The 27,799-nt window shown below is 39.9% G+C and overlaps 1 protein-coding gene across 4 annotated transcripts in view; it reads left to right on the top strand.

The window, feature by feature from the left end:
• Positions 1-27,799, top strand: part of LOC149245246 (putative phospholipid-transporting ATPase 9) — a 307,919-nt gene that overhangs the window by 157,114 nt on the left and 123,006 nt on the right. For all 4 annotated transcript variants that reach the window (XM_089457712.1, XM_089457711.1, XM_089457713.1 and 1 more), the window contains one exon: positions 20,322-20,522. In XM_089457712.1, the coding sequence (XP_089313838.1) occupies positions 20,322-20,522 (201 nt within the window). The remainder of the gene's footprint in view (positions 1-20,321; positions 20,523-27,799) is intronic.

Genomic DNA, 27,799 nt, shown 5'->3' with positions numbered 1-27,799 from the left:
AAAACACCTTGTCTTTGTATCACCTCTGTCACGCTGTTGATGCCTGGCTGCAGCTGCCCACCAACTACTGCGCAACTCTGAAGCTGCATTTGTGTTGATGCTGACACTGCCATTCTGCTGCCAACTCTGCCTCTGCACTGCAACTTCCTTTCATCTGTTGCTGCTACAGCTACAACTACTGCAACTGAGAAGCATCCTAAATAATCTGTCCATGCTACTAAAAGGTGTTCTCAACCATACCCAACTGTTTTATGAAATAAACAAACTTAGCTCTCCCTAGAGCTTTCGTGGGTTTCTTTGCAACCTGCTCTTCTATGGGAACATATCGTAGTTGGACTGCTCCACGCTGTACACGATCTCTGATTAAATGACATCGAATATCTATGTGTTTCAACCTGTCATGAAACACTGGATTCTAAGAGAGCTTTATGCAGCTTTGATTATCACAGTAGACACTAGTCATCTCCAACCTCTGCTTGAACAAGCTTACAAGCAGCTTTCAAAGCCATATAGCTTTGCACGTAGCTGTGCTTGTTGCCATATACTGTGCTTCTGCAGATCTCAATGCTACTAACTTCTGCTTCTTGCTACACCAAGAGACCATCCTTGATCCAACACTGAAGCAGTCGCTAGAGGTACTTTTCCTGTCCACTGAATTCCCTGCCCAATTTGCATCTGTGAATGCACATAATCTGACATCATCCCCTCAGGTATATCTCAACCTGTACTCGACTGTGCCACACACATACCTCAAAATATGCTTTGTTGCTGTCGAATGTACACTCTTTGGTTCTACCATAAACTAATTGAGGGTATTGACTGCAAAGCAAATATCTAGTCTAGTGTTGACCAGATACATGAGAGACTCGATAAGTTGTCTATACAAGGTGGGGTTGACATCCTTGTCAATTGATGCATCTATCTTCTTCTAGTAGGTGATCACGGGCGTAGACATGGGTCTACAATCCTGCATTCTTAACCTCTTCAGAATATCTGTAGCGTATCTTCCTTGCCTAAGGAAGATCTCCCCGTCCTTCTGCCACACTTCCAATCCTAGGAAGTAGTGCATCAACCCCAAATCCTTCATATCAAACTCTGCTGCCAGGTTCCCCTTGCAATTTTCTATGAGCCCTGATGATCCTATCTAGAAGAGATCATCCACATACAATACTAGGATGAGTGGCTTACCCTCTACCATCAAATAGTAAAGGTTGGGATCTACATCACTCTTGACGAATCCCATCTGCTGTAAGTAGCTGTCAATCCGACCATACCATGCCCTGGGAGCCTGTATAAATCTTTCTTCAATCTACACACATGAGTGTGTCTCTCATGATTCTCGAAGCTCTTTGGCTATTCAATGTACACCTCTTCATCTATCACCCCGTTCAAGAGTGCTGTCTTGACGTCCATCTGGTGAATCTGCCATCCCATCTGAGCTGCTATGGATATAACTGACCGAATAGAGGTGTATCTGGCCACTGGGGCGAAGGTCTCCTCATAATCTATCCCTTCTTTTTGTGCATACCCTTTTGCCACGATCCTAGCCTTGTTTTTCTCTACGCTGCCATCTGCAACATACATGATCTTGTAGATCCATCGAGAACCTACAACTAACTAGCCCTTAGGTCTCGACACCACCTCCCAAATATCATTCATTATGATAGAGCTGTACTCTTCTACCATGGCACCTACCCTCACCTGATGTTGTGCGGCTTCATGAAAGATGGAAGGTTTTGCAACCTGAGCTACCAATGCTTGATATCTGTCAGGTTGCTTGCGTTGTCTTTTGTTCGTTCTAGGAGCTCTAACAAACTCCTTTGCATCTCTCAATGTTTGACGAACCTCTTTGCTGGATCAACCACTAGTAGCGGAAGGTTCTACCAACTCCTTTTCATCCTGCTCCTGCTGCTTCGTCTCCTGAGATCTCATTGGATTCCCTGCTCTTGAGGAAATACTAGTACTGGATCCCTGTGACTATCCCACTGGTGGTACCATTGGCTGCCCTTGTGGCTGTCCCTGTTACTGGACAAATGGAGCTTCTGCTGGCTGATCCTGATCACTTGTAGGCATCTCACGAGATCTCTTGAAAGCTCGATCTTCGACGAACTTTTTGTCCTATCTTACTACAATCTTCGTATTGCTAGGAATGTAGATCCTTAATGCCTTGGAGGTCTCACTATACCCAACGAGAAACCCCTTCTTTGCAGTCTGATCCAATTTGGTGCACTTCTCATTTGGCACGTGGCAATAAGCAACACTACCAAAGATCCTGAAGTGACTAACTTCTGGCTTCTTCCCTGTGAAGACCCCTTCTAGCGTTTTCTTCCCCAATGCTCTATGAGGAGTCTGTTTCTGAATGTATATCGTTGTGTTACATGCCTCTGCCCACATAAACCTGGGCATATCCTAGTCATATAACATTGCTTTTGCAGCCCCAACTATGGTTCTGTTTTTCTGCTCTGCTACCCCATTCTGTTGTGGATTGTATTCAACTGTCCATTCTCTTCTGATGCCTTCCTTTGCACAAAAATCTGTGAAGTCTTTATCAATATACTCTCCACCATTATCTGAGCGAAGTACCTTGGTATTCTTCCCTGTCGCATTCTCCACGAGGGCCTTAAACTCCTTGAAGCGATCGAAGACCTCATCTTCGGTCTTCAAGAAGTAGATCCAAGTTTTCCTGGAATGGTCATCAATGAAGGTGACGAAGTTTTCGGCACCATTGAGAGCTCTAGTGGACATCGAGCCACAAATATATGAATGTATAGGTCCTAACACGCCATCTTCTCTATTGTCACTTCTTGGGAATGCGAGCTTAGCATATTTGCCAAGGACGCATCCTCTACACACATCATCGTGTTCCATGCCAAGTTCTGGAATGCCTATTACTGTTTATTTGAGCATCTTGAGTGCTCCATGGTGTAGATGTCCCATTCTCCTATGCCATAACTCAATCAACTCCTTCCCGCTGCTACTGTCACTGCCTATTAGTGCCATTGGAGAGTTGAGTTGCAACCTGTACAATCTGTTGCTTCGAACTCCTACATGTCTCACCTTCTTGCAGCTTGAGTGTTTGACAAACAATTTCCTCCATACAAAGTGGATATCATATCCCTTATCCTGTAACTGGGATACTGAAATCTGGTTCATACCCAATCTTAGCACATGAAATACATCTGTAGCGCTGGTGCTTTCTCTTGACTCCCTCTGAAAATCGATGGTACCTCTTCCTACTGAAGTACACTTCGTTCTATTTCCCATATTAATCTGGAATTCCATCTGCCTCTCCTTGTAGCTAGATAAATATTCTCTAACCATTGTCATATGAGTTGATGCTCCACTATCTATATACCAGACACCTTGTGAAATTGATCCTGACAAGCAAGCAAATTCGTCCTCCAACCTGGAAGACAAGTCTAAGGCTTCCTGAATGTCATTTCTGTCCATGGTCATAGACAATTTGTGTGCTATTCCTCTTCCACCCAACACTAATTCTGCAATTGCAAACTGCTGCAAAAACCCTCCAATTAGAAATCTGCTCAACGAAAATCTGAGCTACAACCGCTCCCTCTGACTACTGGAATCACTCTCTTGGGCAATTCGACTTCTCTGCCAACTTGCAACTGAAAATCAAATCCTTGCCCCATCAACTTGACGTACCTATTAAGGAGCTGTGTTGCCTCAAGAATTTCGGCTTTCTGCTCTCACAGAGCAGCAAAATTCTTTTCCTTCGCTTCTAAGATTCCCAGCTGATCATTCACGCTCTGATACCATGTGAAAATTCCAAAACTGAAATCCTATTGCAGCAACTGGAAATTATTCTTCTAATTGTTAATTAATTTTAACAATTTATTTGCTATGACAAATACTGAATGAATCACACTGCAACCTTTACAAATAAAATATTGCGGAAAAATAACAACTGGAAATTGAGAGATTTTAGCACACAAAATTTTGACACTGTTGTTTTTGGACAATAGTCCCCGGAAAAACCCAATGTTGGAAAACCGGTGCAGCAGATGAGGGTTTTATTATTATTATGTAGCATAAATTCTTAGTAGAATAAATTGACACCAAATTGGCGTTTCTATCTGAAGGAAATACTAGCCAAAATATCCGAGGGAATTTTACCCTCTTCTCCAAGCAATCCCAGCTCAGTCTGGGCTCAAAAACTGACCCCCAGAATGATCTGCGTCAACCTCTACGCTGGCTCTGCGTAGTCCCTTGTACGCTCAGCTCGGAACTCCCTCTGAAGCAGACGTCTTGCCTGTCTCTGGTGCTGGAAGTCTCTGTCCAAGCTTTCTAGAAATTTTCCTGGTCTCCGACACCTGAAACAACCCACTTCATAGCTAAATCAAACTGCTCTTCCTGAGGTACTGCGTAGCCTCCTCCAGAATAATTACAACCTCCTCTTCTGACTCCTCCGGAACTACAAACTCCTCTGGAAACTCGCTATGCTGCCCCTTTGCCACTTACTACTCGATCACTGGCTCGATCTCACTGCTGAATCATCTGCTATTGGGAAATTGAACTGCCTAGATCACTGAATATCTGCGATTAGTGTATTTTCCATCTACCCATCGACTTCTTTTTATAATCTTCTGTTGGAGCATCAATAACCAAGGTGAAAACATAATCGATGGCCCAGATTAATTCCCTATTGATCCATGTGAGTTTCTAGATGATTCTCACCTTATCTCAATTAATACTGATTAATTAACCATATTCCCTAAGTTTAGAGTTAGAAAATATTTAAAAATCAGCTAATAATCTAATTGAAACACTTCTAGGTGGAATTTCCAGAAACGATTTTTGAGTTTTGAAGATCTCATGTATTCTAACCTCTCCACCAAATTTCGTGGCTAGAACACGTTTGATGCTACAAAAAGTTAAAACTAACACTTTTCAACCTGCATATGTGTCTCTCTCATGCATCCCAAATCCCTATGGCTGTTCGATATAAACCTCCTCTTCTATCACCCTGTTCAAGAAAGCTGACTTGATGTCCATCTAGTAAATCTGCCATTCGATCTGCACTACTAAAGATATCACGACCCTGATGGAAGTGTATCTGGCCATTGGTGTGAAGGTCTCCTCATAGTCTATGCCTTCCTTCTGCGCATACCCTTGGCCACGAACCTAGCCTTATATTTCTCCACGTTGCCATTTGCAACATACTTGATCCTGTAGATCTAATGAGAGCCTACCACTGACTTGTTCATAGGTCTAGGCACGGCCTCCCATACATCATTGATCATGATGGAGTTATGCTCCACCATTGCGTTATGCCACACCTAATGCTGTGCAACTTCCTGATAATTGGAAGGCTCTCTGTCGATGACCTTTGTCACCAACGCCTTATACCTGTTGGGCTTTCTGCGCTCTTTGGTGCTCGCCCTAGGAGCTACTCAGAATTCCTGTGCATCTCTCAATTTCTGAAGTACCTCTTTACTCGTTCTGTTGGTGGTGGTTGTAGCTTCATGCTCCTCATCCCGCCCCTGCTGCTTTGTCAGCTGTGGATTCATAGAACCTCTTGCACTTGAGGTAGTGCTCGTGTTGGTAGCTGTACTAGTAATTTACTGTCCTTGCAACTGTCCCTATGACTGTTGCTCAACCCTTGGAGCTTTTGCTAGCCCACTATGATCATCTGCTAGAAACTCGCGAGATCTTTCGAAGGCTTTCTCCTCTTGGAACTTCAAACGTCCCGTCTCACGATGATCCTCCTACTACCAGGAATATAGATCCTATATGCCTTGGACAACCCTTCTCTACAGTGTAATCCAATTTGGTGCGTTTGTCATCCGACACATGACAGTAAGCTATGTTGCCAAAGATCCTGAAGTGCCTGACCTCTGGCTTCTTCCCTGTAATGACCTCTGGTATTATCTTCCCTAATGCTTGGTGAGGAACCCTGTTTTGTATGTACATTGTCGTGCTACATGCCTTTGCCCATAGAAATTTAGGCATATCCTAGTCATATAACATCATCCTTGCTGGTCCAACAATCGTCCTATTCTTCCGCTCTGCAACCCCATTCTGTTGTGGGTTGTATGGAGCTGTCCACTCTCTCTGGATGCCCTCCTTATCACAAAACCCTATTAAGGCTTTATCTGTGTACTCACCTTTATTATCCATATGAAGCACCTTGATCTTTTTACTCGTCGTGTTCTCCACAAGAGCCTTGAACTCTTGGAAGCAAATGAAGACCTCGTCCTTCTTCTTGAAAAATTAGATCCAGGTATTTCTGGAGTAGTCATCGATGAAGGTTACAAAATACTCATAATCCCTGAGAGATCTGGTAGACAACAAGCCACAAATATTTGAGTGTATCAATTGAAGCACACCAATGGCTCTACTGTCACTCCTTGGGAATGTTGCCTTTTCGAACTTCCCAAGTATGCATCCTTTGCACATATCATCATGTTCCGTGCTTGATTTTGGAACCCTTGTCACAGTCTCCTTGAGCAACGTTAGTGCTCCATGATGTGTCCCATCCTCCTATGCCACAATTCTCCCAAGTCTTTGCCATTGCTACCGCTGCTGCTAATCAGTGCCTTTGGAGAATTGAACTGCAACTTGTACAACTCGCTGCTTCGAAACCCAATCTGTTTGATGTTCTTCCAACTCTAGTACTTAATGTACACCTTCCATGGAGTAGACATCGTACCCCTTATCCTGTAGTGCAAAAACTAAAATCAGATTCATGCCCAAATCTGGCACATGCAACACATCTGTAGCGCTGTTGCTCTTGCTTGATTCCCTCTGAACGTTGATGGTACCTCTCCCAATTGGAGTACACTTCTACTATCTATATTCGGAAATCCATATCTTCTTCTTTGTAACTGGAGAAATAGTCTCTGAACCCTGTCATATGTGCTGACGCTCCACTGTTAATATACTAGACTCTCGTGGACATGGTGCTAGAGAGGCAAGCTATGGGAGCAAATTCGTCTTCCAGCCTAGAAGACAAATCCTCAATGTTTGATGAAGCAGATTTCTGCTTCCCCTTCTTTTCCTTCTTTCAGTTAGGACATTGGCTGACATAGTGTTCATGCTGATCGCAACCAAAACACTTGACCTTACTTAGGTCTTTCTTCTTCTTATTTCCTTTTGGGTCTTGTACCTTACTAGAACCCTTCGCCTTCCCTTTTCCTATTGGGGCTACATTTTCTTGTTCCTCCACCTTCAGTGCTTTGTTGCCGCTACTGGTGCCATTGACCAAGTTGAGCTTAAGCTCCTCCTGAGTGAAGTCACTCCATAGGCGATCCCAACTTGGAAGTGTATCTCACCTAGAAATTACTTGGATGAACATGCTCCATTCCTTGGAATACCCATTTAGTGCTATTCGCACTAGTTCGTCGTCACTTGGCTTGTCTCCTGTTGTAGCCAATTCATCTTTGGCAAGTCGAACTATGGTAAGATAGGATACAACATCCTCACCCTTATGCATCTTGATGGTCCTCAGCGTCTCTCGGAGAATCAACGTTCTGTTTTCTGTAGGATTCTGGAATGGATTAATAATTGCATTCCACATCTTCTTTGCTATGTCTAGCTCTGCGATATGCAAAACAATATGGTCCTTGAATCCCTCAAGGATAATCCTCTTAGCTTTAGTATTCTCCTTTTTGTAGATGGCCAACTGTTGTGGATCTATTTGTACAACAATAACATTCTCCGCATACTCCTTCAGTCCATACTCATCCAATAAGAATGACATCTTGGCTTTCCAAATGCCAGAGTTGGAGGCTCCATCCAATCTGTCCTGATCTCTTAAACTTGTTGTGGCCATCTTTGGAAATTTGGAAATATAGCGAAACTCAAATAAATCCGGAGAAAAATAAACTAGGTTATAAACCCTCAGCTTTCTCTTCCTGTGCCCTGCGTTGATTTACTCATGCAAACCCTCCACGCTTAGATCTGCTCTGATACCATGTGAAATTTCCTTGATTCCAATAACTGTAATTTAATCTTCTATCTACTAGAGATTATTTATCTTCAAAAATTAAATTACGACAAATAACGAGTAAATCACTACTACGATTTTCACAAATAAATACAAGAACTAAGAAATAAAACACACACAAAATAATTGACTCCGGTATGTGAAGTAGAAGAACTCAACGATTTAGCAAAGACATATTTTATTATTAATAAATTGATAGATGATGATACAATTTGTGGGAGGACCTTGGTTTTATACTGCCTTGGGTGCCTCTTGGTGAATGGGCATGATCTGTGATCATGCCCTTTTGCCTATTTTAACTAATCGTTACAGATATTAATTAATTTACATAACATTGCCCCCAGATCATGCCCGTTTGCCTATTTTAACTAATCGTTACAGATATTAATTAATTTACGTAACATTGCCCCCCTCTTGAAGAGATGCTTTGTCCTCAAAACATACGTAACGAGGGATGTTGTTGAATAAATACTTCAGTCTCTCAAGAATCTTCTTCTTCTGGTAAGTCCTTCCACTTGATTAGGTATTCTTTGATTACTTGAGATCACAATTTATTTTCCCTGATGGAGATGATGCCTTCTAGTTTGAGAATGACCCTTCCTTCGTCATCTAACGATGGAAGTGTTGTTTGTGCTGATTGATGTTCACCAAGTGCTTTTTTAAGGCAAGATACATGGAAAACATTGTGAACACGACTTTTATCAGGAAGGTTTAAACGATAAGCTACTTGACTGATCTTTTTGTTGATTTGGTATGGCCCATAAAACTTTGGTGCTAATTTGTTTTTTCCTTTCTGTTTTAAGGATAACTACTTGTATGGTTGGAGTTTAACAAATACCCAATCTCCAACTTCAAATTCTCTCTCGGTTCTATTTCGGTCAGCTTGCTGCTTCATATGATTCCTTGCATTATTTAGATTTTCTTTTAGAGTTTGGACGACTTTTTGGGTTTCTTCTAATTGGTGTTTAACAACTGGCAGCTTTGTCTCAATGATAGCAAAGTCCTTCCATTTCGAAGGTTCGTAACTGTACAGAGCTTGAAAAGGAGTCATTTTCGCTGACGTGTGGTAAGTGGAATTGTACCACCATTCAGCGAGATGTAACCACTGAACCCACTTATTTTGTTTGTCTGTAGCGTAACAACATAGGTAAGCTTCCAAACATTTATTGACAACCTCTGTTTGGCCATTTGTTTGAGGATGGTAAGCAGAACTCATGTTGAGGTAGGTTCCTATATGATTGAATAATTCCTTCCAAAAATTACCCTTAAATTTGGCATCTCTATCGCTCACTATGACCTTTGGAAATCCGTGTAATTTGTAAATATTTTTGCAAAATATCTCAACGATTTGTTTTGCTGAGTCTGATTTCTTCATTGCAATAAAGTGAGCATACTTGGTGAGTCTGTCGACTACTACAAGAATCTTATCCTTACCATCAGATACAGGTAAACCTTCAATAAAGTCCATTGATATTTCTTCCCATTTCTGATTCAGAATGTTTAAGGGATGAAGTAGTCTGGGTGTCATAATATTTTCACTTTTATTCCTTTGACATTTATCGCATTCTGCGACATATTTTTAAATATCCTTGCTCATTCCCTTACAAAAAAATGACTAGCGTGCATTGTAGTAGGTTTTAAAGTATCCTACATGTTCCACTGACAATGAATCATGCGACTCTTTAAGAACCTTGGCTTTAAATTTTGAATCTGCATTCAGATAAATTTGTCCCTTGTACCATAGAATATTGTTCTTCCATTCAAATTTTGAATTCTAAGGAAGATTATTGATTATAACACTTGTTTATGGATCTTTTGCGTATTCACTTCGAATCTCATTAAGCCATTTTGGGACAACCACTGACATTGCGAGTAACGATGGTTCTTCGTCTTTCCTTGACAAGGCATCAACTACTACGTTATCTTTCTCTTTCTTATGTAATATATCCATGTTAAAGGTAGTGATTTTTTCTATCCATTTTGTTGTTTTGTATGTTGAAATTTCTAAGTCTAACACGTCAGAAATTCTTCTTGCATTATCTAGTTTATTTCACCTACTTGTTTATTTCTTAACAAGTTATTTAACCATATAAATACTGAAAATAAACACAAATGCAGTCTCAACCATCTACAGATCATCAACTGAAATAATAGACAAACACACAAGGGACATTGTTATTTTTGGACAATCGTCCCCGGAAAAACCCAACTTGGGAAAACCGGTGCAACAGTTCTGAGGGTTTTATTATTAAGCAACTTTCTTGAGTACAACTAGGGTGCCAAATTGGTTCACCCAACAGAGATATCTATCTGGCAGTAATACCTCTCTTCGGAAGCAGATATTTAGCAAGTCTGCTCCACGAAAATCCTTCCAACGCTTCTCTGAGGCTCTGCGTCAGCCCTCCTGACCTCTGCGTCACTTTGGAACACCCTATATCAGCCCTCTCCTGCTCTACGCTGACTCTCTGGCCTTCTGCGTCAGCCACGCAGGCCCTGCTAACCTCTACGTAGTCTCTCTGGCCCTCTGCGTGGCTCCTGCTGGCTTTGAGTAGCCTCCTCAATCACTGCGCTGGCCCTTCGACACTATCTCTGCCTCTCTGCTATGCACTCACTGCCCCTCACTGCAACTCAGATCACTTGTTTGAATTTTCTCAGCAAACACCGCTCCAGAAAATTGAACTGACTGATCAATCTTGATGTATCTCCAACTGACCCTGAAGCCTCTTCTTATACTTTTCCTGTTGAGTCTTCAATGATCGAGATTAAGTCCCTAATCAACGACTAAGATTAGATTTGGCTTGATCCATGTCATTTAGAACCTTTTCACCTAGTTTTATATTACTACTCATTAATATTTTAATTTTCCTAAGTTTAGACTTAGGAACTCCATAAAAAATATTAATTATTTTAATATCTCTCTAACCGGGTGGAATTTCCTCAAACCATTTTTGGGACTTGGAGGTCTCATGTGCTTTAGCCTCTCCACCAATTTTCATGGCTAGAGCACATCCGATGCTACCCCAAATCAACATTGTATATAGTGTTTTTTGCTGGAGGAGATGCTGAAGACTATCATGATCTGTTCGTATTAAGAACTTACTTCCTAAGAGATATTGTCTCCATTGGGCTAATGTGTGCATAATAGCAAGCATTTCCTTGTTATATGTAGACTTGAGGCATTCTTGCTTATTGAGCTTTCTGCTTTCAAACACGATTGGATGACCATCCTGCATTAGTATTGCTCCTATGCCAAAACCCAAAGCGTCACATTCAATTACAAATGGTTTTGAAAAGTCTGGAGTTGCCAATACAGGGGCATTAGACATAACTTCCTTCAAATCTTCAAAACACTTCCCTTCTTCATCATTGCATCGAAATTAGTTCTTCTTTAGAAGGTTTGACAGGGGTGCGGTTTTATGGGCGTAGTTTTTAATAAATCTTCGATAATATCTAGTCAACCCCAAGAATCCTCTTAGCTTGGAGATATTCGCTGGTTTGGGCCACTCCTTTATAGCCTTGATCTTGTTAGGATCTACTTTAACTCCTTCCTTGGATATTAAATGTCTGAGATATTCTACTTCTTCCTTCCCAACGGTACATTTGGACTTCTTGGCATAGAACTGATGCTCTTCCAATAATGTATGAACTTTCTCCAAATGGTCTAGGTGCTCCTTCCAAGTTTTACTGTAGATTAAAATGTCATCAAAGAACACTAACACGAACTTCCTTAGATATGGACAGAATAACTTGTTCATAGTAGCATGGAATGTTGCTGGTGCATTGGTTAACCCAAAATGCATTACTTTAAATTCATAGTGACCTTCATGTGTTCGGAACACAATTTTTGGTATGTCTTCCAACTTTATTATGATTTGATAATACCCTGACCTTAAGTCCAATTTTGAGAAGTATTTAGCGCCATGTAGTTCATCCAACATTTCATCGATGAAGGGAATTGGAAACTTGTTTTTAATTGTTATTTTGTTTAGTTCTTTATAATCGATGCATAACCTGAACGATCCATCTTTCTTCTGCACCAATACAACTGGAGCAACATATAGACTTTTACTTTTTGAGATGATGCCACACTTTAAAAGATCTTGGATTAATCTCTCAATTTTCGTTTTTTGATGATGTGGATATTGATACGGTTTGATGTTGACGGGGTCTGATCCTGCTTTGACTTCTATTGTATGTTCGATTTCTCTATTAGTAGGCATTTTCATGGGCAGGTCTTGGAATACTTTTTCGTGCTTCTGAATTAGCTCATGTACTTCTGGTGCTTCTTCGTTGATCAATTTTGAAGTTAACATTTCTAATTAGTGACATTGTACTACGTAGGTTGGTGCTCCTCTTCGAATCATTTTCATCATTTGGGATGATCATACAATTTGATTCTCAGGTGCTTGGAATCCATATAACTTGTATTTTTGCCCTTTCCATTTAAATTTTATAAATTGCTTTTGATGGTTGGCAGAGTAAGTATCGAGGGTTTGTAACCATTGGATACCTAAGACCACATCTATTCCTCCTAATGGTACAGTGTAGAACGAAGATTCTAAATTAAAGTCTTGAATCTGCAATTTGACTTTATGGCATTTCCCTATCTTTTCAATCATTTTACCGTCGGCTACCATCACCTTCATGTTGGGCATCGGAAATGTGAAAATGTTGAGTCTCTTCGGAATGGTTGACTCCAAAAAATTGTGGGTGCTACCGGTGTTGATGAGAACCATTACGTTGTTCTTCTTGATATGTCCTTTTAATTTTAATGTCTGGGGTTGTAATATACCTGTCATAGCCGATAGTGACACTTGCGAAATGCTTTCATCGTCTAGTTTTGGAGAGAATTCTGGGGCATCTTCAATTTCTTCTACGTCTGATTCATCACTGTCTGAATCATTAGTTGCTTCACAGTTATACAGATTCTTGGTCTCTTTTCTTTTAGCACACCTATGTTTAGGGTCCCACTTTTCGCCACAACGTTTGCACTTGCCCTCTTTCATCCTTTGCATTTCCACGTTAGATTTTTCTCCTTCACAAAGATGTGGTGGAACATATTTTGTGTTATCTGTATTCGCAGACTGGGGAAATCTTCGTCTCGAATATACTTTTTCAGCCTTTGACCACAACATCTTTTCAAATTTCTTTTCAGCAACTTTTTGCTTTTTGTCTTGCTACTTCTATCGACGTAATGTCATGAAGCTCAAGTTCTGCTCGTAGATGGGTTTTAAGTCCGGAGGTGTACGATTGGATTAGACGAGTTTCTGATAATCCAGGTACTCGTGTTGCTAAAGTCTCCCATTCTCGAGTGTATTCATCCACATCTCCTTTTTGTTGGAATCTGGTGAGTGTTGAAAATAACTCTTTTTCTTTGACACCTTGGAACCTTTTAAAGAAAACATCCTTAAATTTTCTCCAACTAATAGCAAGTGTCGTCTTCTTCCACCACATATACCAATTATATGCTTCACCTTCCATTTTCATGGAAGCATGCCTAATCTTTTCGTCATCATTGTTAATATCGTAAATCTTGAAATATTCATCTACTTTATTGAGCCAAGCAACGCTGCATTTTTCGTTACCATTGAATTTGGGTAGCTCGATTTTTGCTCTTCGTTGATATGGCGCAAACGGTGGATCGAAAAAAGGGTATTGATTTCAAAACGACATATTGGTGAATGGATTCCAGAGTTGCTTATTTTGAAAGGTCGTGTTACTATTTTCTTGATTAAGCGTGGAAGATGTCTTCAGAGACTTGGGTTTCTCATGTGCGTCTGATTATTTTGACGAATTTGGAGAATTGAGATGTTGAGTCGCTTCATTATTCTGGGGTATTTGATCGGGTGTAATCTTCAGGCTGGTACAAATACAACCCAACATCACCATAGCTTGATCCACCTTAACTGAAAGGTCTACCTAATCCTTTTTAAATTCATTCTTGTTCTCCTCGAGCTAACTCTTTATTCCATTTGTTGTGTCCTACAGTGTCTCAATTTTATCGCCATGTTCGGTCACCTTAGCCTCAAGTTCTATCAATTTTTTATTGAAATTGGCCATCGACATTGATGCAACCATTGATCTGGTATGCGGCGGAGTATACTTATCTAGCCTTAACTTTTCGTGTATATATATATATATATATATCTGTATGTATATATATATATATATATTTTTAACTATATAATTAAATTATAATTATATTATTATATAACTTAATTATATAATTAAATTTTAATTATATTGTTATATAACTTAATTATATAATTAAATTTTAATTGTATTATTATGTAACTTAATTATATAATTAAATTTTAATTGTATTGTTATGTAACTTAATTATATAATTAAATTTTAATTATATTGTTATATAACTTAATTATATAATTAAATTTTAATTATATTGTTATATAACTTAATTATATAATTAAATTTTAATTAAATTTTAATTGTATTGTTATGTAACTTAATTATATAATTAAATTTTAATTGTATTGTTATGTAACTTAATTATATAATTAAATTTTAATTATATTGTTATATAACTTAATTATATAATTAAATTTTAATTGTATTGTTATGTAACTTATAACCGATGGTTCGTGGTGATGGACATTGAACGTATGTCAGGGATGGTGGAGAAGACGATTAGGGAAATGGGTCAACAGAGAAAGAAAACCGTGGCAGAAGAATCAGTCTGCAGGGAGGTGAAAAGGCGACAAAGATTGGTGAAAGACGTGGAAGGAATGCGGATAGCGGAATAGCGGGTAGTGGAATGCTGTGATCAGATAGCGGAAATGATGGCGAGGTTGGCACGCGACTGGCAGGGATGTCGGGGAGAATGGCGACAGGCGGACGGTGCAGGAGAATGCAGGCGGGGGGAATGAGACGAACACGGTGGTGGTTACGATCGGTGGAGGGTGGAGCTCGGTCGGGGCACAAGCACAGTCAACGAATTGCCCACCTGCACACACCGGGGAACGAACAGGCTCTGATACCAGATGAAGTAGAAGAACTCAACGATTCAACAGACATATTTTATTATTAATAAATAGATAGATGATGATACAATTTGTGGGAGGCCCCTGGCTTTATACTGCCTTGGGTGCCTCTTGGTGAATGGGCATGATCTGTGATCATGCCCTTCTGCCTATTTTAACTAATTGTTACAGATATTAATTAATTTACATAACAGTATGTTCGGACAAATTGTTATTGGAAAAACCCCAGTGTGGTGAAAACCAGTTTCGTAGATGAGGGTTTATATTATTAATAAATCTTCAACAAAATTGAGAAATACAATCAGCTTGCCTCTCACTTGCAAAGCTCCGACATACAATATCTCCACTGGTGAAATCAATTTGGAAACCCAAGTCTCCTTTTGCAAAATTAACTTGGCCTCCTCAACGCAATTTGCACTCCCTGGCTGCTACCCACACTGGATGAACTGGAAATGTGTGGCCCTCTTTGGAACTCGCACTGCCTCTAAAAATTAGCTTGGACAATATTCTTTGCCTCTTGTAAATCTACTAAGCAACTCACACCTCCTCCCACACCTGTCTCTGGCAACTGGAAATCAATTTGTTGCCCAACTCTGCACACTGGCTAATTCACACTGCTTGGTACGATCTCTCTGTAGAATAATTTGGCCTCCCTTCCTCTCCCGGAATGCTGGAATCTCTGTGGAGAATTTCTTCGGAAATTCTCTTCCCAATCTCTTTGCTAAAACCCTGACACTGGTGTCTCCCTCCGCGCCCTTGCTATAATTGCAAATCACTATCTTTGAGTGTCTCTGTGTGTTTTCCAAAGCCCCATTGACTCATTCTTATAATCTCTCGTTGAGCAATCAACGACCATGATGGCTAAGATCATCTTGACTTCATCAAGTGACTTTTTCGGAAGTCTATAAAGCAAAATCGATTTACCTCAATTAATCTGATTTAATTGACCTGTTTTCCAAAGTTAGGAAAATATTTAATACTTGGCTAATTAATCTAATTAAGGAATTTCTTGTGAAACTTGTTCTAGGTATTGGAGAAAATGCAATGTTCCACCAAGACTCCGGTGCGGGGAGACGCGGGTGCGGGGAGACGCACAGGGGGGACGTGTGGGAGTACCCTCAAATTTTAGGGAAATTTCGGGGGTGCGGGGAGTCGTCGAGGTGTATATATATATATATATATTTCAAGTTCATATTCATTGTTCACTGTTCAATAATGAAAGCATAAAAATATTAAATAGACAATTGAAATTTGAATCATTGATCCATCCTCATCATTCATTTTGATACATACATCATTCATATGACATACTCAAGTGACAAGTCTCATTATTGAATTAATTATTATTCATACATACCATGAGATTCGAAAAACAAAAATAAAAATCAATAATAAAATATTCAAATACATTGATCGATATCATTCATCATTCAATGGTTCATCATTCTACAATCTACATTGATTTAAAAACTAAATTCATCATCCATCATTCTAGAATCTAAATTGAAAGCAAAACATACTAGTATATTTTCAAAGTTTGAACACTAAATCTATATAACTCAAAGTTTCAAAGTTCAAAGTTCAAACTCAAAAATAGTTAAGAGTGAAATGGAAATGACTTTGGGTTGAAATGAAATGAGCTTTTAACTTTAAGGTTTAGGCTTTTAATTTTTAGTTATTTAGTTTTAATTTTAATTTTTTTTTAGACTTTTAAGTTTTAGTTATTTAGTTAAAAAAAAATAAAATTTAATGGTTTTGAGTTTTGAATTTTTGATTTTGAATTTGAATTTTTAAGTCTTATTAGACAAATTTAAAGGGGGACGCCCAGGCGCACCCTTTTTGGGGAGTCTAGACTCCCATACTGAAGGGGGACGCCCAGAAGCACCCTTTTTGGGGAGTCTAGACTCCCACACTGGGGAAACGCACCCCCTTGCGTCTCCCCAAGACTCCCCAAAAAGGGTGCGTGGGGAAACGCACCCCCAAGAGACTCCCCGTCCCGGGTGCGTGGGGTGCGAGGGGTGCGCGCACCCGACCCTGGGGGACGCGTCCCCGTGGAACACTGAGAAAATGTGTTCCTTAGCCTCATAGACACCATAGAGACTAGAACACCTGTCCAATGCTACCAAAAACTAACAACACCAAGCAGTGGAAAGAGGGTGCTTAGGTGAATGTCAAGTTTTCATAGCACTTTGGCTAGAGTCAAGTTTGTGTAAGTAAGGCCCTTAAAAAAAATAGTTTAAATACCAAGCAGTGGAAAGAGCGTGCTTAGGTGAAGCTCAAATTTCAATAGCACTTTGGCTAGATTCAAGTTCCCATAAGTAAGGCCCTTAAAACAAATAGTTTAAATGCCAAAAATAAATTCTCCAATTAGCAGGGAAATGTTTCAAAAGTAGTCACCCTTCCTGATCTAAAATTAACACAAATAACCCCCAACTTGGTGCACAAGAGAAATTATAAAGTACACATAAAAGACACCCTTTCTACATGCATTAGTACTTATTAGTCTGGAAACAAACATGGGTTGGCCCATTGAAAACTAAACAAATTCATGTTGGCTCCAGGTTGAAATTCCAATAAAAATTGGCTTCATTATGCTCAAGTCGACTCTCCAAAGGCACCCCTAGTTCCGCTGTCAAATACACTTCAAAAGAAAGGCAAAAAACCTTGAAATTACACACTTTATTTCTATTAGTTTTTGTAGCATCGAAGGTGTTATAGTCTCGAAACTTTGTGGAGAGGCTAAAATGCATGAGCTCTCCATAACTCAGAAATCGTTTTTGGAAATTCCACCTAGAAGTGTCTCAATTAGATTATTAGCCTATTTTTAAAAATTTCCTTAGTCTAAACTTAGGAAAAGGGGTTAAATAATCAAAATTAATTGAGATAAGGTGAGAATTATCTAGAAACTGACATGGATCGACAAGGAATTAATCTGGGCCATCGATTATGTTTTAATCTTGGTCATGATGCTTCAACAAAGGATTATAAAAAGAAGTCGATGGGTAGATGGAGAACACACTTGTGAGACACACAAATAGATCGATTTCTTTGGAGAGTTCGATTTTTCCAGAGAGCTAGTAGTTGCCGGAAGAGTTCGAGCTTTAGAAAGGAAGCAGAGATAGAGAGGGGCAAGGCTAGTGAATCCGGAGGAAAGTTTTTCCAGATCTGAAGAGTCAGCTACAGGAGGTCGAATTCCTCAGTGAGTGCTGGCGCAAAAGCTTTAGAGGCGGAGTTTGATTTAGCCAGAAAGAGGGTTGATTCAGTTGCTAGAGGTCGGGAAGATTTCCGGAAGGGGCGAGCGAGTCATTCTCAGAGGCTAAATTGGGCAGACAGCTTGATCAGTTGCAGTTCCATGCAGAGCGTCCTAGTGCCTGTGCAAACTTGATGTAGAGGCTGACGCAGGGGTTTCGTGGAGCCCATTCAGACCCTGTTTTGGAGCTGGATAAATGTTGGGTGAGACAAATTTCTCTCACTAATTTTTGTGGCTATTTTTTCTGTAGTGGATTTCCAGTTTCGACATCCAGTGGTACTTAGAATTTCGCCGCTGCTTAATAATTAAAACCCTCAACTGTTGCACTGGTTTTCCCAATTTGGGTATTTCCGGAGACTTATGTCCAAAAATAATTGTGTCAATTTTTATGTGTGTGTGCTAGAATATTTCTCATTTTCTAGAACATTTCTTAGTTTCCAGCACTATTATTTTCGTAGTTTTATGTGTGAAGGTTGCAGTGTGATTTATTTGATATTTGCCGTAGCAAATAAATTGTTAAATTAATTAACAATTAGAAGAATTAATTGCAGTTGCTGCAAGAGGATTTTCACAAATTTTTGAAATAATCAACATTATCAAAGCTGATATTCATTTGAATCTATTGTCCTTGACTTCATATTCCTTCATTTCTGCATTAGAAAACTCTGTTATGAATCCACGGAGAATCACATTCAGGTTTTGATTTGAAGTGCAGATTACTTGCTCTAAAGTGGCTGGTGGGTGATGCCTAATTATGGGATCTACTCATAATCACCATAAGATAAGGCAATTTTATTAATGTCCAATGAATGACCATAAATGGGACTGAAGGATACAACCAGTAAATTCTTCTTGAACAATTGCAACATGATTTCCTTGCCATAGGTACCCCAAACCAGAAAATCCTTGAGTTTAGTTGATGATAAAGCAACACATGCATGTCAAGAATATAAGTGCTTTTGTTGATCGTAGTTCTGCCATAACATGTTTAATCTTCCTTGAGCTTGCTTGCATGTACTTGATGCTAAATTTGCATTGGGCAAATCCAGTATTAAGAAGTTGCCAGAGGTGTTTGATAGTTCATCCATTTTCAATGTTGTAGACTTGTATTCATCAAAGGAAGGAGAAACTATCACATATGAGGAAGACCACAGTGTTGAGTTTGATTGGATGAACTCATTTAAACTGGCTGTTTCTGGGCCAGCTGGCTGGTTACATATTACTTCCTAGACCTGGACACCTTTTTAACTCATATGCAACTCAGTTGCAACCCACTATGGAACTCTCCCAATGTGGAGGCATTTCCAGTAGCCCCCTGAATTTGGCATGGCCATCATATCCATATGAAGGATGTCTTATTTGGCTCTTGTTGCTTAATGTTCATTTACTGTGGTTAGTTATGACTAAATATTCTAAATCATAATTTAGAGTCAAACAATAGTTAATCAACCTTGTGAGCTAATGCCTTCTTGTGCCTCTGAGCTATCATTTGTTTGTGGACCACGATTTTCCCTTGTGTGCAGTTACTTCGATATGTAACGATAAACTTCTACATGCAATTATGAAGCAAATTATGCAATTTCTCAGATTATAACAATGGTCAAGTTTGGCTTTGTCTTTGTTAGACATGTGGTATCTTGTCTTAAAGGGGATTTCTGAGCATAAGCAATTTTGTCCTCGGATATGACATGTTGGTAATATGGTGCCTTTATTTGTGCCATTAATTTGGAAATGCTGTCAATGTTTCTTCCTTCAGTTGAGTTCTTTGCATGCGATGTAGAAATAATCTTCTTAGAAGCTAGTTAGTAACAAAGGTCCCTTTTACAACATTTTGTCTGTATGCATTCCTTACATTTCTGTTATTTCGCTCCTCGAGCAACTTGATGCATGGACTATTATAAAAACAGTCATTGATATATTTACCACAAGGAAAATAGTAGTCACATCCATGCTTTTACTTATAACTTTCTTTCTTTTTATGGTTTCTCATGTGTTGAAAATTTTCAGTTGTAGAGTTATCTTGCATAGTGATGTTATATTTTACAGTAGTGATAGATTATTGCTGCAGGCAGGTGGATTGAAATATTAGATATGGCATTTGCAGGCTGGTGTCCCTCAGACTATTCATAATCTAGCAAATGCTGGAATCAAAATCTGGGTTTTGACTGGAGACAAGATGGAAACAGCGATAAATATAGGTTATGCGTGCAACATTTTGCAGCATAACATGTCAAAACACATCATACACTTGGAAGATAATAGCACACTTCATGCAGAGACACTAGGAGGAAAATCCTTAAATGAGGTTACGGCTTTCCCCCTTACATGATGAAATTTTTTTGTTATAGTAGTTGATTGTTTTCTGAGTTGCTTTTCTGCTCAAACAGCCAATAATTTCAACCTAGAAAAATGGAAAATAGAAGCCCTGCAATACTTACTATGTTGTATTTAGTCTTTATTGACATAAACGTGGCCAACAAAACTATTATTATTATATTGTGATGTATTTTATTACTTTATGAGTGGGTTGCGATGATGTTACAATGTTAACATTATCTAAACACATTAAGAAGTCCTTATTGGTAATTCGTATTTAGTTGGGTGAATGATTATGTTCCCCAACTGTTGTTTACATAGACCCTTTATGCGTTTAAAGAAGCCCCCTATCTTGACTTGTGTTGTCATTGCAAATAGAGAAAACATCATTGTATACTATCTACATGTATCACTTGAAGTTGTCACTTGAGAAATCAGCATCAAGAGGTAATTGAATGGACAATTTAGGGAAGGTGCCTGTGTTTCCTAGGCCCTACACAATCTCTCTTGCTTTTGAGTTAGTGCCTTTCTGACTTGAGGGGATACCCCTGTCAAAATCTTGAAAATTGTGATTGACTTGTTCGAAATCAGCTCTGAAAAAATTTAAATCCAATTTTATTGTGACAGGTGCTTTAGTCTGTTTGGGTGATGTCTACATATCTAGTTGATAGTCTTGATCCTTTGTTGATTTGCCATTGTAAGGCTTTCTTCTGGTGGCCTAAGGATAGAGTGCTTGAACTTTGGTGAAGATTATCTTAGCCCTCCAGGCTTTGCTAGTACGCTATCCCAACCATTAGACCTCATCCATCACCTTGAACCATTCTTATTGAATTGCCTTGGGTGATCTTGAATCTTGATGGGGAAGCCTCCCTTGTGGTTCAAATACCACTAAATAGTTGGAGAAAGGCTGTTGAGGTGACGATGGTAGCCAATCTCTTGTTGCCCTACGGTTTGGATCTGCCTTGTGAGGCTTTGTACTAGGCCCAGTAGATTTTGTGACAACAGGGAACAAGGGAGGTGCATCATGATAAAGAGAAAATAATGGGAAGAGTATAATACACAATTACTTTTACATGGCTAAACAAGAAGTGTTCCTATAAATCATGAGTTCTAGTAGGTCTACTTCCATGGTCCTCAAATACCAGCCTAGGGGATAAGAATGCGCATCAAGGCAGGGAGTTACATCCCACCAGGGGGATGTCAGTAGTTGTGAAAATTCCTTGAAATGCAACAACTGGAATTAATTCTCCTAACTGATTATCAATTTTTTATTTTTTTGATTAATATCGAATTAATCACACTGCAATTTCCTCACAAATAAAATAAACATCGTGGAAATAAAAATGTTGGAAAATGAGAAATGCTAGCACACACACAAAAAATATGATAGTTATTTTTGGACAATTGTCCCCGGAAAAACCCAATGCGGGAAAAATGGTGCAGCAACTGAGTGTTTTGTTATTAAGCAGCAGTGAGAAATTTTGAGTACAACTGGATGCTCGAAACTGACAATCCTCTGCAAGACAAACTGGCCACAAAAATTAGTGAGACAAATTTTGTCTCACCTGACACTGATCCAACTCCAAAACTGGCAAAAATAGGCTCCACGAAAGCTCTTGCGTCAACCTCTGTGTCACCCTTGCGCAAACTCTTGTATGCTCTGCCTAGAAACTCCAACTGATTAAGCCGTCTTCCAAACTCAGCCTCTAAGAATGAGTCGCTGGCCCCTTCTGGAAATTCTCTGGGGCTCCAACAACTGAATCGACCCTCTGATTGGCCAAATCGAACTCTGCCTTTGAAGCCTCTGTGTAACCCCACTGAGGAAACTCAGCCTTCCTGTAGCTAACTCTCTGGAACTGGAAAAATTCCTCTAGACTCACTGTCTCTGCCCCTTTCTCTGCGTATCCTGTTTGGTGCAAACTCTTCCGACAAAAAGTTGCTCTCTGGAAAATTGAATTGCCCAGGGAAAGTCGCTCTCGAAGTGTCTGTCTCTCCATCTACCCATCAACCTCTTCTTATACTCTCTAGTGGGACTCCAATGGTCACAATGAAAACTTAATTGATGGTTGAGATCATCTCTAAGTCTATCTGTGTGAGTTTCTAGAGAATTCTCACCTTTCTCAATTAATTACTATTAATTAACCATTTTTCCTAAGTTAGATTTTGGAAAATTTTAACTATGGTCAATTAATATAATTGAGCCATCTCTATGTGGAATTTCTAGAAACGATATCTGGGTTTTGGAGAACTCCTGTGTTTTAGCCTCTCCGCAAAGTTTCGAGACTAGAACACCATCCGATGCTACAAAAACTAACACTCCCTCTTCGCGAGAAAGGTGTTCTGTCTAGTGTTGCACAATTGCCACAACACCTTGTCTCTGCATCATCCTCGCATACACGCTGCTGATGTCTGACAACTGTAGCTACCTACCACTGTCCACCAACCACTGCGCTAACTCTGATTCATTTGCCACTAACTGTAGTTGAACCATGCTGCATCTGTGATGTTGCTGACACTGCACTGTACAATTGTACTGTTGCCAACTCTGCATCTGCACTGCAACTCCCTCTATCTGTTGCTGCTGCGACTGCAACTACTACAACTGAGAAACATCCAAAATACTGAATCAACTATGTCTCTGTGCTGCAACTCTCTCTTGAGCATCTGACTGCTACTAGCCTCTGCACTGCCCACTGAGAAATCTATGCTGTTGTTGATTCCGCTACCGAGCTTCCTGCTTTGCTATCAACACTGCTTTGTGCTCCTCAACATCCGACTGCCACTAGTCTGCAACTATCACTCTGGAATATGACTGCATCAACTAAAACTGATCCGCCTGCTACTAGATATTGTGGGCCCCTGTAGCAAGGTAATGATCGATGAGGAAACACCATCTGATGCTTGCCTCATTGGACCCTGCCCAAATCTCTGCGCAACTCTAGGACTAAAGCTCCATATTGCCCTATCTCACTCTTAGAGGTATAGCTACAAACATGGTGAAATCTTCCTCCAACCTAGAGGACAATTTGTTTATCTGTGTGGATGTTGTCGCTTGATCTTGCTTCTCCTGCTTGCCCTTCTTCTTTTGAGGACACTCAGTATGGTAGTGGCCAAACTCGCGACACCTGGAGCACTTGATCTTATATATATCCTTCTTCTTCTTTTTCTCTACCTGCGAGCCTTGTCCTAGACTGGAACCTTTTTCTTTCTGCTTTGATGCAAGGGCCACATTGTCTTCCTCCTTCACACCTTTCGATCCCTTGTTGCTGCTACCACTAATGGAGACCTTCACTAGCGTTCACCTCATCTCTTCCTACTGTAGGTCTAACCACATCTTGTCCATCCTTGGTAATCTGTATCGTCCTAAAATGCCTTAGACGAAGATTTCCCATTCCTCAGAGACACTGTTCAGGGCCAAACACACTTGCGCTGTATCTTGAGGCGCTTCCCCTATGGCTGCAAGCTCATCCCAGATATCCTGAATTTTGGTGAGAAAGAGATCAATGCCTTCACCCTTCTGCATCCTTGCGTTGCTCAGCTTTTCCTTCAGGAACATCTTCCGCTACTTGGAAGGATTCTGATATAGCCTTGAGAGAGCATCCCACATTTTTTTGGCAGTGTTCTTGCCAGATATATGTGAGACTATATGGTCCTAGACTCCGTCCCGGATCATCCGCCTTGCCTTGGCCATCTCTTTCTTATATTTTTTCAGCTGGTCTACATTAGTAGGTACTGCCACAACGTTATCTGCATAGGTTTTCAGGCCATGTTCATCTAACAGGAAGGACATCCCAGCCTTCGTGATGATATAGTTGGAGGCTCCCTCCAACCTTTCTTGATCTCTAAGCCTGACTGTGGCCATCTTTGCAAAAACTCAAACTGGGATGGAAATCTCCCTCTTTCACTTGCTTAGTTGCTAGCTTTGCTATTCACACACGGCTTTGGAGTGAGAAAAATTGTCTGCTGCGATTGGAAATATTGGATTTCTGAACTAGAAACCCTCTGAGAGAAATCTCCCTATGTGTGTGCACTTGCTCTTCCACCCGATGTTGATTCTGCTCTAGCAACATGCTGCAAAACCCTTTTGTGCTTAGACAAGATATCTGCTCAGTGAAAATATTGAGTTGTTGCTCCCTCTGCCTGCTGGAATCACTTTCCTGGACAAAGTGAATTTTCTTGCACCCTGCAACTAGAAAATCGACCCCCTGTGTAGCAATTCACATTGCTTTGCTAGGCACTGTGCAACCTTGGAAAATTTCAGCCTGCTGCTCCCTCTGAACAACAAACTTTTCTTCTTTCGCCTCCGAGCTTCTCATCTGTAAAATATGCTTTGATACCATGTAAAAATTCCTTGAAATGCAGTAACTAGAATCAATGTTGCGAACATCGCGATCAGGATGAAATCGACGAGGGTCCGAAATCGGAAAAAATCGAGAAAAAATCGGCAAAAAAGCGACAAATACAAAAATATTCATTTTTTGTCAATTTTTTTAATATCTAAAGTGTCCACAACATAAACTAAATGCATTGACACATAAATATGAAAAAAGAAGTAATATCATGTTTAGTGCTACATCAAACATAATAGTGAATCATGTCCTGAATACTAAGTGCTAAGTCCCAACTCAGCCTAAAAATATCAACAAAAAATATAATAATGTATCTCATATCATGAGTCATAATGTCATATACAATGAAATGAACCAAGTAGCTAATACTAGTGATTTCCTCAGCCCCTCTTGCGAGAAAATGTAACAACTTTCCCTCTAGATGAAGAAGGTGGTGGGGCTAGCAGTGGACTCTGCTGTGCTCTAGAAGTTGAAGAACTAGGAGCTATAGGAGGTAGAACACGTCCTCTACTAGTGACAGGGGTAGGTGGTGTCACCTCCTCCTCCTGTTGCTCCTCCTGCTCCTCTACCCCCTCCACTACCTCCTGCTCTAACCAATCAGGGGCCGACTCCAAGATAGGTCTCTCGGCCTCAACCCTCCATGCAACAGTGGTGTCAATCCCATCCAATGAGATGGCCTCCACATCAGGCGTCCCCTCAAGTTACATCACCCACAATCGAAGATTGTAGTAGACATAGACCATGTCATTAAGTCGTTGAGATTCCAGCCTGTACAAGGGTCATAAATTAATAAGTTGTAAATAATAAATTAATAATTATAAAAAAATATTATTTAATGAATTCAAAAAATTAATTGAAATATTTTAACCTGTTGTGCTTCTTGGTGTGTTTTTTTTCAAATACACTCCAGTTGCGCTCGCATCCTAAGGAGCTACATGTTTGGCTGAGCACTCAAATGGCAAGCCTTTGGAGATTGGGTACTCTGCCACCTAGCTTCTCCACGATGCATCTACAACAAATAAGATAAACATAAGAAAAAAAATGAAATTTGAAAGTTGAAGCAAAGTATGAAATTAAAGAGACAATGAATTTTGAAACAAACTAAAGCTTACTTGACATTTTAGTCTTCCTATCATGGATAGCCATGTCAAAGCTAAATGTGCCATCTTCCATCCTATATATCTCCATTTCTTTGGAGATTTTTGCATGTTCTGTTGGAGATGTTGCCATCTTCTGAACACAAGTGAATAATCCATCCATGACTTCAGCATCAAATAAGAAACCACAAGAGTAAGAAAATGTGGGGTTTAGGTAGATCCGTGCAGCATGAATGGGATGATGGAGTGTATTGTTCCATCGCTCATCAATCACTTCCCATAGGAGTTGTTGTTTCTCAAACCCCTCATCCCCCGTATCATCATAGTAGCCTTGAATGGATTCTTTGGCCATATCCATGGCCTCATACAGGTAGCCCATTACGGGCTTGTTTCCATCAACTAATCGAAGGACCTTTACCTAAAGGTTCAGTAACACTACACACTTTCTGCACTCCTTCCCAGAAGCTTTCCTGGTATGAAACTAACCTACGTATGGCTTCTCCCTCTAGTTTGCGTCTATATGACAAAGCATGCCACTCCTCTGAAAGAAACATTCTCTTCACATCCCACATAGAATTCATGAGGGATTGAAGAGATATGAAACTAGAGGCAAACCGTGTAATTGCAGGGTGCACAAACTCCTTGTTGTTGGTGAATGTTCTCATCAAATGAAGCACAAATGCATGATTCTATATAAATTTTGTAATGCTTTTTGATGATTCAACAATATCCTTGACAAAAGGAATTTTTCCTATGTCCTCCAACATCAAATCAATGCAGTGCGCAACACAAGGTGTCCAAAATAAGTTAGGATCCCTCTCCATAAGCATTTTGCCAGCAACAACATAATTTGCAGTATTGTCTGTTATGACTTGGACAACATGTTGTGGACCCACCTCCTGAATGAACACGTACAACAAATCACATAATAACCGTGAATCTTTGATATGTGCAGATGCATCAACATATTTAATAAACGTTGCCCCCTTGGGACAATTAACCAAGAAGTTAATAAGGCTTCTACCCTTTTGATCGGTCCAACCATTTGACATCATAGTGCATCCTGTGTGTGCCCATGATCCCCTAAACTCCTCCAATCTTAGTGTGCAGTGAACCTTTTCATTTTGAAGAATGCACCCTCTAAAGTCATCATATGAAGGGGCTTTGTACCCTGGGTCATCAATAGCAATAACATCAATCGCGGGTTGGAAAAATGGATTTTTCCTTGCAATGCTGAAAGGAATATCACTCTAGAGAAGAAACTTGTCCAACAACTTGTCAGCTTCTTCCTTGTCCCTTTTTTTAATAACTGACGAGATAGATGGTTGTGCACAAGGTGTGGTTCTAAGAACAAAAAATGATAAAGTAGTTATGGGGTTGGGTGTAGATGCTGATGGTGAAGTAGAACTGGTACCACTCTCACGGTCACCACCCAATCCTGATGCTCCACCCCTTGCTATTTGACTCTTTAGAGCTGCCTTGGACATTTTGGTTGTCTCTATTTCTTCCAATGATATGAGGGCTCTTTAGATGATTTCTGGATTTGTATTTGAGCAAGGCCCTACCTCATGTCCAAGAACTTGTGTAAGGTAGTACTTCAATCTGTATACCCCCCCCCATCATATGATGCCCACATAACTTGCAAGTCAAATTTAATTTGTTAAACCCTCCATCAAGTTCACCAAATTTCCACAGAGAGTCCAATTTCCTTGGCATGTTTGTAACTTTGTTGAATTTTGAGTTTTAATGTAAGATTGAAGTTTGAAGTTTGAACCTAGGGCACAAGAAGAATTGCAAGTTAAATAAATGAAATTAAAATT

This window comes from Pinus tabuliformis, chromosome 7 (assembly GCF_031772625.1).
Source record: "Pinus tabuliformis cultivar Carrire ecotype Pingquan chromosome 7, CPIR1, whole genome shotgun sequence".
NCBI classification, from domain to species: domain Eukaryota; kingdom Viridiplantae; phylum Streptophyta; class Pinopsida; order Pinales; family Pinaceae; genus Pinus; species Pinus tabuliformis.
This window is presented reverse-complemented; position numbering and strand designations above follow the sequence as displayed.